This window comes from Centropristis striata, chromosome 2 (assembly GCF_030273125.1).
Source record: "Centropristis striata isolate RG_2023a ecotype Rhode Island chromosome 2, C.striata_1.0, whole genome shotgun sequence".
In the NCBI taxonomy this organism is placed as follows: Eukaryota; Metazoa; Chordata; class Actinopteri; order Perciformes; family Serranidae; genus Centropristis; species Centropristis striata.
Genome location: NC_081518.1, coordinates 15,832,017 through 15,852,915, shown reverse-complemented (window position 1 = coordinate 15,852,915; position 20,899 = coordinate 15,832,017). Strand labels below are relative to the sequence as shown.

The window sequence follows — 20,899 nt, the reverse complement described above, 5'->3', positions numbered from 1 at the left end:
TAAACTGAACGTTCAGCTCCGTTTTCAGCGAGCGGCCATTGAAAGGCCTGATAACGACCTGCTCAACCTGCCAGCACATACCCGCTGATAACAATAACAGTAACATTAACAACAATAAACAATAATAATGACAGACTTCTCTGTGGGAATCAACTAACTATATAACATAGTTCCGGTTGTTTTTAGACATTTTAATGTGGGAAAAAGTTACGTATTATACCTTTATTGCACCTCCCAGTCAGTGTCTCTTAAATTATCATTTTTATGATAATATTTAGGGCAAAAAAGTGTTAACAACTGATCCAAACGGCTGTACATGAAGGTAGAGAGAAAGCCTGCAGACTCAGAGAGATCATAATATAAAGTCTGAGGATAATGATGCACATTTTTCGACTATCTCTTCTGGAGCAGGATTACAGTCTTGCAGCTGTTTGTTCACAAGGAAATTAAATTTTGGTTGAAGAATAAAAAAGAGAGAAGTTGAAATGACTCCCTCACCTCTGCAAGTGGCTTTAAATGTCCAAATGTTGTTTTTTTACAAAGTTTCATAAATGATCAGACTCTGTTTTTCTGCAGAAGTCTCATTTTTCTGCAGATTCTTTCAGTTTGCCTAAAGCTGTGAACACGAACACTTTCCTGTGAAAAGAAGTGATGAATGCAAATCTAAGGTCAGAGTACGAAGCAGCAGTGACGCTGCTGGTCTGAAGGACTCTGTACTGTGGTTCTCTTTAATCTTTTAGTACAATGTGGGGAAAATATACAAGTGGTGTTATTCAGCCTTTACGTCAGAACAGCCAGAAAATCAGATAATGCTGGAAAGTTTGAAATATTCTTGATAAGAATATCCTTGGTGCTGCTGCAATGGTTTTAGGTTAAATGTTTGAAACAAAAAGAGCAACTTACTTCTGTTTGCAGGGAGTAATGAGTGCACTAATTGATTCCTTTAAACAGGTAAAGTGTAGTTCAGTGCATTTTTTTCACCAGTAACTCAACATCAGTGGCAGGATTTGTGCTGCAGCTGCACAGACTGAGGCTTACTCTCCTCCAAAGCATCAAATTAGCTGGAATTTTAAAAACTTCTCCTTAAACTCTATTTCTGTGCTTAGCTGTATGTGACTTTATAGTTTTAAAGTCACTGTATAAATAGAGCCGGCGTGCACTAAGGTATGTGGCGGTATGAAGAGCTCTGCGACCAGCTGGGCGGGTAAACATCAGCGTGCTGTACGGAGTTTACCGATGTCACGTCTGCTGCTTTATGAGAAGAGCGGATCAGGATCCTTCAGGCCGTTGCCTCGTGCTGACATTTAGAGCTGACAGTGTGCAGATTTACCACATCTGCTCCTCCACAGAGACGTTCAAGGTGCCTCAGTGGAGGTTAAACTGCTGTAAAACTTTCTGCCAGTATTCACGAAGCCTGGGACCAATAGAGTTATACATATCTGGACTGTTGTCTAATCTGTTTGTCTGCAGCTGCTAATATCTTAAACCTCTGAAGTCCAGGAGATTTTGGTTGTTTGTATTTTTGGTTTCTGGCAGCTTTATACTTTGTTAATTAAAATAAAATGAAAAATCTGACTGTTAGCCAAATTTGTGTTGAGAAAAAGGAGCCAAGCATGTGATGTAAGGACAGACTGACAGATGCTAAACAAAGACAGAAATGAACGCATAGGAAGTTGACAAATTTGAACCAAAATCTCCTGGACTTCAGAGGTTTAACTCGGCCTGACTGCTTGACACTCAAACACTTAAATGAAAACTAAAACATTTGTTTTGTTTGTAACTAAATAATAATATACAGTCATGGAAAAAAATATTAGACCACCATTTTTCTTTAATTTCCTGTTCATTTTAATGCCTGGTACTACTGAAGGTACATTTGTTTGGACAAATATAATGATAACAACAAAAATAGCTGATAAGAGTTTAATTTAAGAGCTGATATCTAGACATTTTCCATGGTTTTCTTGATAATGATTTTGGTTATTATCAAGAAAAGAATTTGAAGAAAACAAGGGTGGTCTCAATTTTTTTTCTATGACTGTGTGTCCTGAATGTTGCAGCTGCAGTCAGGAGTAGATGTAGGAGTAGGACGGAGGATTTATGAAAGACACCAATACAGAATTGAAGTTACAGAGTGTGAACGCAAAGGGGAGACCTTTCACTCAGGAGACCAGGGGTTTGTGTCCCATGTCAACATAAAAGTCGATGATATTATTAGAAGTAGTATGTCCATGCGTCACATTTTTACCTTTATTTTTCTCTTTCAAGGGCTTCATAAACCAGCAGGGTGTGATCACTTGGTTTCACTTTTGGGCCATCAGCTTGTGAAAAACTTTTCTGAGTGTTGCAGCTGCAGTCAGGAGTACATTTACATTTAGTCATTTAGCAGACGCTTTTATCCAAAGCGACTTACAGGAAAAAAGGGGAACAATCAAGGTATAGTGCAATAAGAGCCATTAGTGCAGCAAGAAGTACTAGTGATGATTCTTTAAGGAGTAGAGTTGTGGTGTGGTCTAGGAGAGAAGATGCTCTCTGAAGAGCTGGGTCTTCAGGAGGTTTTTAAAGGCATAGAGGGACGCTCCTGCTCTGGTAGGAACTGGTAGTGGTTCCACCAACGGGGAACAAGAAGTGCAAAGAGTCTGGATTGCCTTGGACCAACGGGGGGTAGAGCCAGGCGCCGTTCATTGGAAGTGCAAACTGGGGGGAGGTAGCATATGTCTGAATCAGGGCGCTCAAGTAGCTGGCTGCAGTACCAGAGACAACTTTGTAGGCGAGCATTAGAGATTTGAATTTGATGCGGGCTGCAACAGGTAGCCAGTGGAGCTGGATGAGCAGCGGTGTGTATAATACCAGGCCCGTCGCCGCGTTCTGGATCATCTGAAGCGGTTTTATTGTGCAGGCTGGCCCGTCAGGAGGGCGTTGCAGGAGTAGAAGTAGGACGTAGGATTTATGAAAGACACCAATGTGGATATGTCGTTACAGAGTGTGAATGCAAAAGGGAAAGAGAGAAAACTGAGTATGAAAAGTCACAGAACCAGGAGACTGAGGTTTGTGTCCCATGTCAACATGAAAGTAGACAATATTATTACTGTCACTTCTGGTGCTCAGGACGTCCTCGTGACACTTTAACTTCTAGAGAACTACTGATGCAGATTCAATAGACTGAGCATGAAAAGTTGCTCTCAGGGCGGACGGATCAAACAAACCCAGAACTTTCATCCAGGACACCAAGGTTTGTGTCCCAGGTCAACACAAAAGTCAACAATGTTATTAGAAATACGCCTGTGTGTCATATTTATACCTGACTTATATGACTATGTCACTTGTGGTGCTCACGATGTCCTCTTAACCTTAACTTCCAGCATTTACATGCATTTATTTTACATATTTCACAATCTTTTACAAAGAGTTTGCAGCCTTAATTTTCTCTTTCAAGGGCTTCCTAAACCAGCAGGGTGTGATCCAGATGCGTTGCTTTCACTCTTGTGGTGCTGTCAGCTTGTGAAAAACTATCTAAATGTTGCAGTCTGGAGTACAAGAGTCAAATAAAAATAAGGGCTCAAGTCTCTCAAACTGGATCATCATACGTGGTTTGGATGTATTTCTGAAGTGATGTGAGAGCTTAGCCAGGCAGGAAGGGCAGGCTGCAAAATACACCGAGTCCTCCTGGTGAGAAACATTGTCATTTAAAGTTCAACTAAATTTGTTTCTGAAAATATTTGAGGAGAAAAACGTCGACACAGTAACAGAATCCTGATTGGTGTTTGATCAGCGATGTCTAGTTTGATAGTTTGACTGCAGTTCATCATCATCATCATCAGAAATTTATTGAGTAGGATAAACCCCTTGAGAGGAATCCTCTCATTTTCGAGGGGGTCCTAAAGTACATTACAAAACAAAACACTCAACAATTTACAGACATACAACAACAAAGACAACAGGCATCAACACAAACATAACAAACAAAAAATGAACACAAGAATGAACACAAGAATAATCACAACCTCTCAATGGCCACAAGTTGGCCATAATATTAGCCTAGTAAAACTGAAAGAAGTAACATAATATTATTGTAAATTGAAATTGCATTTTTAAAAATAAAAATAAAAAGTAAATATGACATAATATTATCTGAAACATGTGCAGTTTAACTCAAAATAAGAAGACTGGGCATATTTAAAACTATGAAAAGACGTCAATGATCGTATGTTTAAAGGAAGATTATTCCAGTCCGATGGCGCTTTGAACTTAAATGCTTTTTTACCAGAGAAGTACTGAGATGAGTGTCGTAATTGATATGTTGAGGAATATGGAATCAAAAATTGTTGTAAATAGACAGGATAATTGCAATGTATACATTTAAAAATAAACTGTAGCCAGTGAATATGTCTTCTTATATTGAGTGTGGGCCATTTGAGTGTGCTATGCATGATACAGTGATGAGTGTAAAATAAACAACCAAGAACAAATCTACATAGACAGTTATATGCTGTATTGAGGGGTAGAAGATTGGTTTTAGATGCATTTAGATATACTACATCAGCGTAATCAAAAAACGGTAAAATAAGTTGTAGGGCAAGTTTCCTTCGAACATTAAGTGTAAAACAGTTCTTGGATCGAAATAAAAAACCAATACCAAAGTTGATTTTACGGAGAATATAGTCAAAGTTCATCAGCACTCAGTGTCATGATTGACAGATGATGAGACGACTCTGCTCTGCTCCTGTTTTAATCTCTCTTCACTGGCTACCAGTAAAACAAAGAATCCATTTTAACCCTCCGGAGTCCACAAAAACCTCCGGAGCACGACGTCTTCATGACGTCATGATGTAAAAACGAAGCAGCATGGAGTCCTGCTGTCAGCTGAACTCTAAAGTTTTGGCTTTTACAGAAGTTTCCATGTCCCATTTAATGCATCAACCCTTTTTTAGCAAAGGTAAAAAAAAAAACACCTATAACACCGAAGTGTATTAACATGATTTTACTTTTTTTTGCAGAGATTTTTCTAATTTAGCTTTGTGCATTTAGCAATTGTAATGCAATCTTTCGTGTTTACTGTTTTTTTCGTGTTTTTCATGTGTGTTTTTCGTAATTTTTGTGTGTTTGTTGTATTTTTATTATGTTTTTGGTGTGTTTTGAGTGTGCTTATGAGTTTTTTGTAATTTTGTGTGTGTTTTTTGGTTTGTTTTTCATGTTTTATGTGTGTTTTTTGTATAAAAAAAAAAAAAAAAAAAAAAAAAATGTTTTTGTGTGTTCAAAATTAAAAAAGTAATCAGGTCATATAGGTGAGGTTGTGCTGAAAACAATCATACCAACATTTCATGGTAAAGATTTTTAAGTGGTTTATACAGGCAGAATGAAAAGGAGTCCAAAACCGACAAAATAGCCCCAAACTCCAAAGGATTAAGTAATGTGAATGCTTAGATTTCTAAGGATTAAAATACTTCTTCTTGTTTTCAAAGCTATGAATAGCCTACCTCCCTCTTTTGTTGACATGCTCTGTAAATACACGTCAGACAGATCCTTGAGATCATCACATAAAGGTTTCCTCACCCAGAATAAACACTAAAGCAGCTCATGGTGCCGTCAGCCATTCTGGTCCTACTCTCTGGAATTCTTTACCACATGAACTCAGATCTGTTACAACAGTGTCTTCCTTTAAAAACAGACTAAAAATCTTTTTTCTCAAGCTTTTAGTTAGGTAAAGGCTCTTTTAAAAGCAGTAGTATTGTTGCTTCTTCTAACAATGATAATACCACTACCTCTTACCTTACTCTACCCTCTTTTTTTAATACTGTCTTATATGTTTTTATATGTTTTTATGTATGTCATATTATTTTATGGTTTATTTTATCTGTTTTATATATGAAGTTAATGCAATGTGTAATGTATGTATATTGTATATTTCTGTCATGTATGATTTTTACTTTACCCATTTAGGCCTAAAATGCCTGGAAAAAATGCCTGGAAAACCTCTGGGTGATTTTAAAATAACCCCCTAAAACCTGACAACAGAAGTGCTAACGCTTCCTACTAAATAATCGATTTTTCAACCTCTGTAGCAGATAGAAATGAAATTCAAAAAGTATTTACTTCTTACGTATGCTATTTTAAAAAAGCACCAGAAGGAGACAGAGGAACATGATGTTTACTGTCCTCGCTGTCAGCATAAAGATAAACAAATATGACAAAATTTCTTTACATAAAAGTTATCAACTGCATCTTTAAAAAAATCCTAACTGTCCCTAAAACACACAGATGTAAGCCTAGTGAGGTCAACCACACACACACACACACACACACACACACACACACATTCTTGTACTTCTATCTTTGTGAGGGCCCTCATTGCAACAGTGAATTCCCTTGCGAGGTTATAATAGTTTTGAATTTTTCATTCATTTTAGTTTTAATTTTGTTGTGAATTTTTGTTTTCGAATTCAGTTAGTTTTAATGAGTTTTTAGTTTGCTAGTTTTAGTTTAGTATTTATTTTTTTGAAATGCTTCAGTTTTATTTTAGTTTTTATTAGTTGTAGTTTTTTGTAATGGGGCATTTGTTGGGTGGGAGCTTAAAAGATGTCACAGTAAATTTTGCCTTTATTTCCTTTGTCGGATCCATCTTCATTATGTATGAAAAAAGTTGACAAAGACGAAAACTAAGGACATTTTCACTATAATTTTAGTTAGTTTTGTAACCACACAATACAGTTTCAGTTTTAATTATCATTATCATGTAACCTGAACCCTTAAAACAATGTCTGAAATCTCAAAAAAAGCCTTTAAAGAAGTGAGGACTGGCCGAAATGTCCTCACTTTGCAAAAATGTCCTCACTCTATTGGTCAAAAACGTGTTCTGGTCCTCACAATGTAGGAAGTACAAGAACACAGACACACACACACACACACACACACACACACACACAGGTCTTTGTTGTTGGTTGAGTTGAACTCCACATGATGTTTGCTCTGTCACTGGAAAGAAAAGTTTTATCCGTCTCTTTGTCTGCATAGAATGGAAATAAACAGGAGCCGAATATTATCTCTTTGTGTGACTGCAGCAACGCACAACTTTTATTGTGAAAAAAAAATCTGTTTAATGAACCCTACAACCCTTTCAACAACAACAACAACAACAACAACATTTGGTGGGTTGAAAAGGCACGTTGTAACAATCAAATCACATCATTTATCAGCCAGAAACTCACATTATCAACATGGTCCTTGAACCGTTGACACTATCAGGAAAAATAACTAAATCTAACCTTAGAATTGTGACATTTATCAAAATTACTTCATGCTATTGTAAATGTCTCTTTCAAAATTTCCCTCAAAATAATCCATTATCACCGACTGGATGCTGTAAAAACCGCTGCTCCTACATGTCCCTCCTGCTCTTCCCTGTTAGTACGAGTGTTTTATTTCTCACTTTCAGCTGAGAAAATCTTACTCTAAAGTCTCTGAGAGCTTTAAGTATAAGTGTTAGTTGATAAATCTGGTTCCTGCTGTCTCCTCGTCTTATCTCACCTGACTTCATCTGTTTAACTCTGTGTGGATTACTTCATTCTGTCCATGACTCCTCAGACCTCTCAGACCTCTGAACTGGTGCAGATTGATGATCACACAGTTTTAAATCACCTCCACCTCCAAGGAAGACCCTTTACTGAACTAACAGCCAGCAGGGTTTATTCCAGGGGCTTTGGTTTTGGGCTATCAGCTCGTAAAAAAAAATGTTCTGAATGTTGCAGCTGTAGTCAGGAGTAGGAGTAGGATGTAGGATTTAGTGTGAATGGAAAAGGGGAGACCTTTCACCCAGGAGACCAGGGGTTTGTCTCCCATGTAGTATGTCCATTTGTCACGTTTTTACTAGGGCCGGGACTCGATTAAAAAATTAATCTAATTAATTACAGGCTTTGTAATTAATTAATCGTAATTAATCGAAATTAATCGCATTTTAATCGCATGTAAATATTTGACCTGAGAACAGCGAGAAGTAATTTTTTTCACATGGATTTTTAGTATACCATTGAATAATGACTGAATACATAAGCTTAAGCAACAATAATATTGTTTATTTTTTAAGTCCAACAGACCAGTGCAATTTTTGCCATTAAGTGTAGCAATAGCATATTTAGAAATATAGTACACTTCAGAAATTCAGGTAGCCTATAGGTAGGTAGACACTAGCTATAGGCACACTAGCGTCCACGCTAGCTGCTATATGTTTTGCATTGAGGTGATACTTGAGGCTGGATGTGCTGCAGTGATATGTGAATTCCATGTTGCATAGCAACACAACCATGCTCTTATCGACGCTGCCATCCGTTGTTTTTTTGTAACAAAATGTCCCATCATCCATCATTGTTGTTGTCTGAACTCATGAACGCTAGTTGGTGCTCCAGTATAATCGGTCCGCCTGAAACTCATCCAGTGAGAAACGTTCCGCAGTGCAAAAATAAGTGCGATTAAAATGCGTCAATTTTTTCATGCGTTAATTTTTGTGTAATTAATTCATCTTAATTAACGCGTTAAAGTCCCGGCTCTAGTTTTTACCTTTATTTTTCTCTTTCAAGGGCTTCATAATCCAGTAGGGTGTGATCCAGATGCTTTGGTTTCCCTTTTGGGCCATCAGCTGAAGGGATTATTTGTTGAGCAGCCAATAGTTTCGCCCCCTCTCTCAAATCAAATCAAATCAAACTTTATTTATATAGCGCTTTTCATACATAAAAATGCAACACAAACTGCTTTTCAAAAAATAAGAATAAAAACAGACAATCTGAAATTATCTTTGATTGGCCAAAGTCTCCTGTCACACTTTACACTTAACACTGAGACCTCCTCACGGCTGGGGGACAAACTTTCTCCTTTCTGCTCAGTTAAACTGAAACGTGTTCCTGAAAACATTTGACAGACTCGTCTTTTCTCACCTGTTGAACTCTGTGTGGATTACTTAATTCTGACTCCTCAGACCTTTCAGACTTTTCAGACTGTGATCACACAGTTTTAAATCACATGTAGACTAACCTCCACCTCCTCCTCCTCCTCTTCCTCTCTGTCCAGGCTGTGAGAGTGACTTCTGGGGCCCCCACTGCAGTAACCGCTGTCAGTGCAGAAACGGGGCCAAATGCAACCCGATCACCGGCGCCTGCGTCTGCACCGACGGGTACCAGGGCTGGCGCTGCGAAGAACCCTGCGACGCCAACCTCTACGGGAAGGACTGCCTGCTGGAGTGTCAGTGCCTCAACGGCGCCACCTGCCACCATCAGACGGGAGAGTGCCTGTGTGCGCCCGGATACACCGGAGCCTTGTGAGTAACCTGCAGGCTGAGCTGCACGCCAGTCCAGCTCAGTTCTCCTTTCACTGATGCTGTGATTTCCAGAATTAAAATAAAGAAGTTTGAGATTGAAAAAAAAGGAATTTATGTAACTGCTTTTAAATGCAATTTTAATACTTCATCCATGTTCTTCATTATTAAGGTAGATTTAATTGAAACTTGCTGCGAGGGGTCACCAATGACTGACATTATAAAATCCATCAAATAAATTCTACATTAGCAGGTTTTATTACATGACCAGGAAGGGTGATTTTCTTTAAATAACTATATATACAGTCATAGAAAAAAATATTAGACCTTTTTTTATGAGGGGCCGTACAAGCCATAATTCATTCTGGTCCTCTCACACACATACATTCTCCTTTCACATACATATATTTTCACTCTCACACACATATATTCTCCTTACACATACATATATTTTCACTTTCACACACATACATTCTCCTTTCACATACATATATTTTCACTCTCACACACATACATTCTCCTTTCACATACATATATTTTCACTCTCACACACATACATTCTCCTTACACATACATATATTTTCACTCTCGCACATACATTCTCCTTTCACATACATATATTTTCACTCTCACACACATACATACATTCTCCTTTCACATACATATATTTTCACTCTCACACACATACATACATTTTCCTTTCACATACATATATTTTCACTCACACATACATATATTTTCACTCTCATATTTATACATTTTCATATTATAAGTAATATATGTATGTAAAAGGAAAATGTATGTATGTGTGAGTGAAAATATATGTATGTGAAAGGAGAATGTATGTATGTGTGAGTGAAAGTATAGTGGAAAAGGAAGGAGTATAGTGGAAACGGAAGGCAGCATTTATCGTCTACATACTCCGGTACAGTAGGTGGCGGTATACACCTAATAAGCAATGGTTGCAACCCGCCATAAAAATATGTTAAAAAAATGTCTAATGTCATCTTCATTGCTACTTACTCCAAAAATTAAAAACTGCAACAAATAAGAAAACAGGAAAACTTTGAATAGCTTCATTGTAAAGTTCTGCTATTTAATATCAAGTTAAGATAAGCTGAGTAAGTCTTGCGTATGCATTTCCTGGTTTGAGAGTGACTTCCTGCTCCAGGAGGAGGAGCTATATATGTGAGAAGTATATATGTGTATGTGAAAGGAGAATGTATGTGTGTGAGAGTGAAAATATATGTATGTGAAAGGAGAATGTATGTATGTGTGTGAGAGTGAAAATATATGTATGTGAAAGGAGAATGTATGTATGTGAGAGTGAAATATATACGTATGTGTAAGGAGAATGTATGTATGTGTGTGAGAGTGAAAATATATGTATGTGAAAGGAGAATGTATGTGTGTGAGAGGACCAGAATGAATTATGGCTTGTACGGCCCCTCATATTTTTTTTCTCCAATTAATGTTAATTTTAATGCCTGGTACAATTAAAGGTACATTTGTTTGGACAAATATAACGATAATATCAAAAATAGCTGATAAGAGTTTAATTTAAGAGCGGATATCTCGACATTTGCCATGTTTTTCTTTATAAAGATTTTGGTTATTATCAAGAAAACATGGAAAATGTCTAGATATCAGCCCTTTAATTAAACTCTTATCAGCTATTTTTGTCATTATGATTATATTTGTCCAAACAAATGTACATTTAGTTGTACCAGATATTAAAATTAACAATTAGTTAGAAAACTAGGGTGGTCAAATATTTTTTATCCATGAATGCATTTAAGTAATATATTGAAGAAACATACGAAGGAATAATTTCATTTTGCTGAAAAAGAATTTTTTTTAAATTTTGTAAGTTATGAACTAAAACCTGTGGGGGAAAACCCATGCATGCTCTAAAAGGTTTGATGTGTTTTAAACTGCTTATACAATCAACAGAATCTAATCCTGACGTCTAAATAAAATGTGTCAACTAACAACACACTGTCAGAAACAAAACAAAAACATGATTTTTAACACAGTGCTTCAAATCAAACGTCATACCTGTATTTATTTAATGGAGATAAACAAAACTAGAATAAACTAAATATTGTAGGCAGCTTGTTTACTGCACGTCCCCTGTACTGTTATTGATCAGGTTGATTTTTCTTACTAAAATTTTAAAAAGTTACATTAAAATGCACTTGGGTGATCAGCTGTAGTCAGAAAGTGGTTGAACAATTGAAAGTGCAGCTGTATATGAGGACAGAAACACTGGACAAGTGTTACTGCGGTCCACATGTAACAACAACCAGCTCCAGGTGCCAGGGAGTGTTTATCTCCATGCAACACCCAGAGAAAGGTCCCGAAAGAGAAATAAAACAGTAAAGGAAATCACTGTGCAGCCCGGTGTAAGGTTGGTGCTCTGAGCTCAGGCCTCCTGCTGCAGGTTGGTAATGCACATTTAAAACATCCTAAAACTGCTTTTCATGCAACATGCCTATCCGTCCTGCAGTGTGCATCGGTTCAGGGGCAGCAGCAGGGAGACCACCACCTCCCCTATAAAGCCCTGAAAAGTAGAGATGAAAATAATTTCATGAGTGCTGTGCTAGCTACCTTTCTTGACCTGATCCAACCCGACCCCGGGTGACCTGCAGCTTACGGGTTGGCCCGTGCATCACTATGCTGTGGGTCATTCAATTCCTGTGGGATTCCAGAGAGATGGAGGACAATTTTCTTATTCTTCATAGGACAGAAAAACAGTGAACAGGAGCAGGTAGAACAGCAGTAATAATAACAATATGTCAGTTTTTATATATCAATCAATCAATCAATCAAACTTTATTTGTATAGCACTGTTCATACAAAAGAAAAGAAACACAAAGTGCCTCAGGAGAAAAAAAAATAATACTAAAAACATTTTTTTTAAAAGCAAACACCCTCCACCCCAACCCATCCCATTATAAACAAAGCACAAACTGAGGAAGCATCATCTCCACGTGGAGCAGTGAGGAAACACTAGAGGCAGCTTAGGAATGAATTAGATAAAATAAAATAAAATAAGGTAAGATAAAATTAAAATTAAAACTAAATAAATAATAATAAATAATAAAAAAGTAAAGCATGATAATATATATATATATATATATATATATAAAAATACTAATAAATAATAGCAAATAAATAAATAAAAGAGAAGATGATGTAACACTAAGATGCATGAGCAAAAAAATATTTAAAATGGTTCAAGTAAAAGCCAAATTAAAAAGATAAGACTTATAAAGATAAAGAAATATATAAAGAAATACAGACTGCAGCCCTCCAAAAATGTTAGAAACAGGATCCAATGTGTTTTTTCAGTTGTTGTACCCTGCAGTGAAGGCATTTTGGGTTTGAACACTAGAACAGAATGGAACAAGAGTCAGTGTTCCCAGATCGGAACAGGACAGGAATTATTTGTGGGATTGGGTTGAGACAGGAAAAGTGAAAATCCACTCCACTATGAAGCAGCCGACAGCAGCAGCAGGAGGAGACAATAAGACGAGGGAACAGTGGGCTGTTTTAGCTGGACACAGTGATCTGATCTCAGTCTGACCCCGGTGTGGACACTGGAGACTCATATTAATACCATTATTATACCAGGTACAATGAATGTAATCAGATTAAATCATATGTGATCTCCATCAGGCTCTGACTGTTCCTGCTGACAGAAGACAGGAGGACATAAAAGTTATTGATAAGCTCATTTTAGTCGAGAGCTCAGAGCAACTGAGAGGTGTGTGTGTGTGTGTGTGTGTGTGTGTGTGTGTGTGTGAAAATGAAAATGAAAATGAAAATGCTGCTTACATAAATGCACCAACAAGAATAATATAATAATACATTTGAAATATAAATAACAATCTGAGTGGGTCCATTCTGTATAACGAGTACTTTTACTTTTGATACTTTAAGTACATTTTGATGCTGATACTTTTGTACTTTTATTCACCAATTCAGTTCAATTCAATTCAAACAACTTTATTAATCCCACAAGGGGCGATTCATTTTGAGCAGCAGGTTGTCTTGGTTCATACGGACCACAACAAATAGTCAATAAATAAATAGTCGAAACAACACACATCAGACAACATGGAGATTAGAATGGACACATTATAAAAGCCTGTGATAGCCTACTGCATAGAGATTATGTATAGGCCTCATTGCTTTAAAAATTTAAGAAATAAGGAAAAAATAAAATAATAAATAAATAATAATTAAAAAAACCCTATGAAGAATTTAAAAGTCTTGACGAATGATTTGGAGAAGCGATTTGTTTTACACCTAGGAAGGGCATAATGGCGCCCTGCAGGTAACAGAGAGAATTATACAAAAAATCTTTCTACAAAATAAGTTTGTAGGGAAAAAACACAACAGAATACTTCAGTAAATTTTGAATGCAGGACTTTTACTGTAGTGGAGTCTTTTCACAGTGTGGTATTAGTACTTTTACTGCAGTAAGGGATCTGAATACTTCTTCCACCACTGCACCTCGGTGTAAATTTTACAGAGTTAACTAACAAGCTAATTTTCATCTGTAGTCCCTCTGCAGATTATTATGAATTAGCAGACAAACGTTACCACTACATGCTTCAGTCATCACACAGAACCTCCATCCTAACTGTTACCATCTCCCTCTGTGTGTCTCTGTGTGTCTCTGTGTGTGTCTCTGTGTGTCTCTGTGTGTCCTGCAGCTGTGAGGAGCCGTGTCCTCCGGGGAAGCACGGCTCTCTGTGTGAGCAGCGATGTCCCTGTCAGAACGGAGGAACGTGTCATCATGTGACCGGAGCGTGCTCCTGCCCCGCCGGCTGGGTGGTACGACCTGCTACACACCAACAACAACAACAACAACAACAACAACAACAACACTAACTGATGTGCATTTACGGTCATGTAAAAAATTATAAGACCAATGTTTTCTTTAATTTCTTGTTCATTTTAATGCCTGGTACAACTAAAGGGACATTTTATTGGACAAATATAATGATAACAACAAAAATAGCTCATAAGAGTTTAATTTAAGAGCTGATATCTAGACATTTTCCATGGTTTTCTTGATAATAACCAAATCTCATTGTACATGTGTATAGTGACAATAAAGGCATTCTTTTCTATTTTATTCTATTATATTCTTTTTTCTTTTCTTTTCTTTTCTTTTCTAATCATGATCAATAAAACCATAGAAAATGTTTAGATATTAGCTCTTTATTTCAACTCTTATCAGCTATTTTAGTTGTTATCAGTGTATTTGTCCTAACAAATGTACCTTTAGTTGTACCAGCCATTAACATGAACAAGATATTAGAGAAAACAAGGGTGGTATAATAATTTTTTCCATGACTGTATATCAGAGTTCAACTAATGCAGAAGTTTTAAGCCCAAATCTGACAGCACCATGTTTGTGTTTGGAGCTGATATTTCATATTACAGTTTTTATAATAAAAAAATGTGTTTTCATATCAAAGTTTAGTTCACACATGGCTGGAAAAGCCTCATTAATGGACCTAAGTCTCATCATGGGACTCAAATATTTAGTCTTGTAATGTGGGAAGCAGTTCAGTCACCTGCTCACTCTGTAGCTAAACATGATGTATTATATTTGACAGAAAGTTTGCCTTATTGAGAAAGGGTCACAAACAGGCAAACAATGTAAAAGTGGTAAATGAATAAAATGTGTTTGGTGCTCTTAGAAAATGTGGAAGAAAACAGGAAAAGCAATGGGCATTTCAAAATATAATAAAAACATATTCGTGAGCAAGGCAATATTAAAAAGCCTTTATAGAAAAAAAGCCTAAGCCTCTGTGCTGTGGGCCTTTATCAGAGCTTTTAACAGCCACTAAAAGCTGCTTTCTAATGTTTCCTTCCTTTCTTATTTTTGGATTTCCGTCCTGCAGGTCGCTGCAGTTCACCATGATAATTAAACCTTTGTGTGGAATTGAAAATTTAATTTAGAGTCAAAAGCTGGCACTGAAAAGTTGTTCAGTCAAGTTTTGTCTATTTTAAAAAGTTTCAGACAATTTAGTTTTAGAGTTTTATAGAAAAACACATTCCTCACACAAAAAGGAAGTATAATTCCGAACAACTATTGCTGCCTTTATCAAAGCATGTTGATCCATTCATTCAGCTCGAGTTACAGTTACAGTTTCCTGCTATTGAGTTTATTCAGAGCCTAAAAAAAACATAATAAACCAAATAAAGTAATTACTGATTTTTTTCCGTTTGCTTTGGCACATACTTTTTCCAAAAGGCTATTTTTAGTATTTCATGTTGTAGTAACAGATAACGTTACAGACACATCATTAACCACGATTAACATTATTAATTTTAGATGTAATATTTAAACCCAAAACATGAAATCAACACCAAAGAGTCATTCGAGTCATCAAGTCAAGTCTTTAACCTCCAAGTCTAAGTCGAGTCTCAAGTCGTTTATTTTCTCTCAAGTTGATTTGGAAGTCATCAAAGCATCAACTTGAGTCGACTCAAGTCCAAGTCACAAAGACTCTAGTCCACATCTGTGTGTGTTTAAGTATCGAAAATAAGGTAATTAGCAGGTTTTTCTTAAAAGCTTTCCACTGGCATACTACGGAAGAGGATTATGGCCAGGTAGGAGAAAAAATAATGAGAGGAGGAAAAAACAAATTCATTATGCACTTCAAGAAAAAAGTTGAAATGACAAGAATAAAGTCACTTTTGAGTTGGGAAAGCAGACTGCAAGCTACATCCTGATTATCCTCAAAACGTCAAATATACACTGAAGATCAAAATTAGAGAGCAATTTACAATATTCTAAATGCCAAGTCACTGTGTAGTCCTATTTGAAATTATCCAAACAGGAGTAAAAGAGCAAATTTTAAGCATTTTTCATGAGTTACATATATTCTGAAGCACAGTATAAACATTAAATGAGATATTTGAAAAAGAACAGAAATTTGAGAACACTTTCAGATAGCTCCTTAATAGCTCCTAGTTATTGGTGTTAATCTTGCATCTGGTGCTAATTTTCTCTTTAACTGGCAGCCTAACCATCCAGTTTTCACCGACTTTGCAAGATTGTGAGCCGTTCGAAAGTGAGTGAAAGCCTCCGGCAGCAGGTTGTCCAGATGAAGGCCAAATGGATGACCCTATCAGCCAAGAATATCTCATTATGTGTCTGGGGATTTTAGTTCAACTACACCTTAATTATTGTGGTTATTGCTCATTTTATGCTGATGGATGAAGCTTGCAGTCTACCTAACTGTTGGGAAAGAAAACAAAGTTCCTCTGAAGACTTATTGACACGGAAGCAACCAATCTATAAACATCTTTACAACTTTACTAACACAAAAATGCTAACTTTATTCTCGACATTTCAACTTTTGTCTCAAACTGCATAATGACAAAATAAATCCCTCCTCTCATTATTTTTTTCTCCTACCTGGCCCAAATCATCTTCCATAAACATACATAGGGTTTCCCATTAATTACCTAGAGTCTATCGGAGCCGCCAGAGGTCCAAACACACTGCTGCATTATGCCGTTCGTTAGCCGCAAGCTAACATTAGCTTTTAAAGTTGTTTTAATCACACTAAACTATGACTTACTTTTTTTAATAAATCCCTCTCGCTATAATGCAGCTTTCAAAATAAGAGCACAGTGTCGACCTCAGAATTAACAAGAAGACTGTCAAATTAAGATGCCTTAAATAAAATATATAGAACCCTTATTCTCCTTTAAAGTAATTCTTAAAAAAGGCAATCAGTAAGATCAGTGTATATGTGTAGCCTGGGTATACCCATACTGCCTTGCACGCTCTTAGCCCTGTTTTAGGGATCCAATCACAGAACGGGGAGGGACGGCAAGACGATGATGCGTACTACTCGGCAGACGGAAGCTTGTAGTTTTGTAGTTTTCTTACGGATCCAACGTGGCTGCAGCAGACGCGAAACTCTCTTTAGCTGTAGATGGCGTTTTAAATAGTTTAGAGCGAAAGTTGATTTTAAAAGAACAACGTTTGACTTTACACTCTTGTTTCACCACGGCGGCTCCGCTGTCCCCCGGCTCGTAGCGAGATCACCGGCGTTACGGTAGCGGGGTTATTAGCAGCGATAATAGCCCCACTAATAGCCCCGCTACTAGCGCTGCTAATAGCCCCGCTACCGTAACGCCGGTGATCTCGCTACGAGCCGGGGGACAGCTGAGCCGCCGAGAGACCCGCAGCAGCTTGTTTATTGCCCATAAAATCAGTGGATGTGTGTGGCTGAATGACATAAGGGGGGAATAAAGCGTGAAAATAAATAATCTTGCAGAAAGGGAGAACTGGAGAAGCAAAGCAGCAAGCAACACTCTTTCACAGACACACACATAACAAACATCAATTTCTATCGCTCTACATATGTCATCTGGTTTAACTGATACGATTGGCTAAGAGCTACCTACAGACGCTTTTGATAGACATTCGTAGCGCCCAATAAACGGCTCCGAAGGATCGTAAACCACGCCTCATCTACGGAGAAATGAACGGCTGGTTTCCAGACTAATCTCATTTGTGATTAGTCTGGTGTTAGCCAGGCTACTAAATTTGGGCTTTTACGGGAAAAAAAATCTCTGGGTGAGCATGCCCCTGGACCCCCCTAGATGGTTCGGTACCCCTCCCTCCAGACTCTCATAAAATCCTGTGGGAAACACTGATACAGATATCACTGCTGCTGTATTTTTTATATATTTATTGAGTGTACGGTATCAACAGAGTAATGCCTTCATAAACATTGCATGTCATCATGTGTCTCTCTTCTCAGGGTCCGGTCTGTGCTCAGCCGTGCTCCTTCGGCTCCTTCGGCATCAACTGCTCTCAGGAGTGTACATGTCGTAACGGCGGCCTGTGCGACCACATCAGCGGTCAGTGTCAGTGCACCGCTGGATACATCGGAGAGAGGTACGCTGAGAGAGAAACTGTACTGGAGCCCAAGGTTATTATAGTTAACGAAAACTAACGAAATAGCGAAAATTTGAATTGAAGAAACATACTAAGAAACTAACTGAAACTGTATTTTGTGGTTACAAAACTAACTAAAATTATCGTGAAAATGTCCTTCATTTTCATCTTTGTCAACTTTTTCCATACGTAAACCTTTTTGGTTGATATGAAATCTATTTCATCTATCTGGTTTTATGACTTAATAAACTTATTGGGGTTGAGATGGATCAGACAAAGGAAATAAAGGAAACATTTATTGTGACTTTTTTTAATCTGGCACCCAACAAATACCACATTACAGAAAACTAAAACTAAGAATAAAACTAATGAAAACTAAACTAAAACTAAGCTTTTTCCAAATGAATTAGCAAATTCACTCTAAAAACTCATTAAAACTAACTGAATTTGAAAACAAAAAAATCACAACAAAATTAAAACTAAAACAACTGAACAATCCAAAACTATTATAACCTTGGTGGAGCCTGCAGGGAAATTAACTTGTTGTAGCTGAAAATGTGACTAGAATTCAGCAGGGAGAAGGACAAATATGATAAATAATAAAGAGTAAATACAGAGGGGGAAAAGTCATGTATGTGTTAAAGATAAAGTTTGAGAGCATTTAAATGTTATCAGCACGTCTGACCTGCAGGCTCGATGGTAGTATCTGATATTTAAATATATAAATATATTCACATAATGTACTTGGAATCATTTTGGCGTCAAATTGTGACATTTGTATTCTAACTGCTACTCTTCCTCAATATACAATATTTTATTTTCAAATCACTTCCACTGACTTGCAGTTATCAGTTACTGATGCAACAACACAAGATAAATATATATACAAACCACAATAAATGCAAACATTATAATTATCCTTTTAAAATACTTTTTGCATGGATGGATAAAAGTGTTTCCAATACATTAAAGAGACAAAAAAACACATTAATGTGTTTGTTTTTACAAAATACAACATTTCATTCCTTCTTTTTTTCATTTCTAAAGACAAAATAGCAAATTCTGCTCATTCAACCTCATTGTTCACAACACACTCTAATTTGTTCCATCTATTTAAATCACTTATAAAGTGAGCCTGCGAAACACAGGACCAAAGCGTTCTCTGCTAATTACTCATCTGAAGTTTATTGTACTGAGCACTAAAGTCTAAAACATTTGTGTTGTTAAAAGTTTCTTATTTCTAATTCAGTCCTTGTTGACCTGAAGACACTGAGTGTGTCTTTCAGTCCAACTGAGCACTGAACGAAAATATTCCAGTTAATTCTGATGAGAAAAAACACTCTGATTGTCTGTCTATATGTGTCAGCTCTGTGATACCCCGCCTCTTGCCCAATGTCAGTCCCCTGCAACCCGAGTGTGGATAAGAGATTAAGGAGAATGAATGAATGAATGAATGAATGAATGAATGAATGAATGAATGAAAATCACACACTGATCTGTGGTAGTATCATACTGTAGCCCCGCCCTAAACCCTTCCCCAGCTTTATCATGTATTTGACTCTAAATGGACCATAATGTACTAAACAAACATTATGCTGTGTTGAAGAAGACTTGAAGATTAAAGATTGAGACCATAAACTCATTATGAGAAAGTTTACTGAGGTCACAAATCAAGTGAGAAGTAGGATAATTTCTCTATTGATTTTCATACAGTCATACCGCTTTCTGCAGCCAGTACAGTCGCCCCCTGCTGGACATTAGGAAGAATGCAGGTTTAAGGTGGTTCAGCATTGAAAAGAGTCATGCACTTCACTGTGTGTGCTCAAAGTGAGAAACAGATTTTGACAACTGACTGTAGATACATTTTTCTTACTGAAAATGAAGACTTTATGTTCTTAATGTTCTTTTGATTTTAGATTTTAACCAGGAACCATTTGGAACTGTTTTCCTTAGGTTTCCTCTGACTTTTCTGCAGCCCCACCTCCTCCTCCTCCTCCTTCTCCTTCTCCTTCTCCTTCTCCTTCTCCTTCTCCTTCTCCTCCTCCTTCTCCTCCTCCTCCACTTCTCTGGTCAGCTCTGCCCTCCTCCTCCTCTCTGCCCTCCTCCTCCTCCACCACCTCTTCCTCCTCCTCTCTAGTCAGCTCTGCCCTCCTCCTCTCCTCTCCTGCTCCTCCTCCTCCTTCTCTCTCCTCCTCCTCCTCTTTCTCCTACTCTTCCTCCTCTCTCCTCCTCCTCCTCCTCCTCCTCCTCCTCCTCCTCCTCCTCTTCCTCCTCCTCCTCCTCCTCTCTGCCCTCCTCATCCTCCTCCTCCCTCTCTGGTCATCTCTGCCCTTCTCCTTCTCCTCCTCCTCCTCTCTCTTCTCCTCCTCTTCCTCTATCGTCCTCTCTCTTCCTCCTCTTCCTCTTCTCTGGTCAGCTCTGCCCTCCTCCTCCTCCTCTCTGCCCTTCTCCTTCTCTCTGCCCTCCTCCTCCTCCACCACCTCTTCCTCCTCCTCTCTAGTCAGCTCAACCCTCCTCCTCTCCTCTCCTGCTCCTCCTCCTCCTTCTATCTCCTCCTCTTTCTCCTACTCCTCTCTCCTCCTCTCTCCTCCTCCTCCTCCTACTCCTCCTCCTCTCTGCCCTCCTCATCCTCCTCCTCCCTCTCTGGTCATCTC

The 20,899-nt window shown here is 37.7% G+C and overlaps 1 protein-coding gene across 1 annotated transcript in view; it reads left to right on the top strand.

Annotated features, from left to right (window-relative positions):
* LOC131990292 (multiple epidermal growth factor-like domains protein 11) overlaps positions 1-20,899 on the top strand; it is a 210,004-nt gene that overhangs the window by 119,432 nt on the left and 69,673 nt on the right. Inside the window, exons 7-9 of the mRNA XM_059355636.1 lie at positions 9,058-9,304; positions 14,026-14,146; positions 18,109-18,245. Of these exons, the coding sequence (XP_059211619.1) occupies positions 9,058-9,304; positions 14,026-14,146; positions 18,109-18,245 (505 nt within the window). The remainder of the gene's footprint in view (positions 1-9,057; positions 9,305-14,025; positions 14,147-18,108; positions 18,246-20,899) is intronic.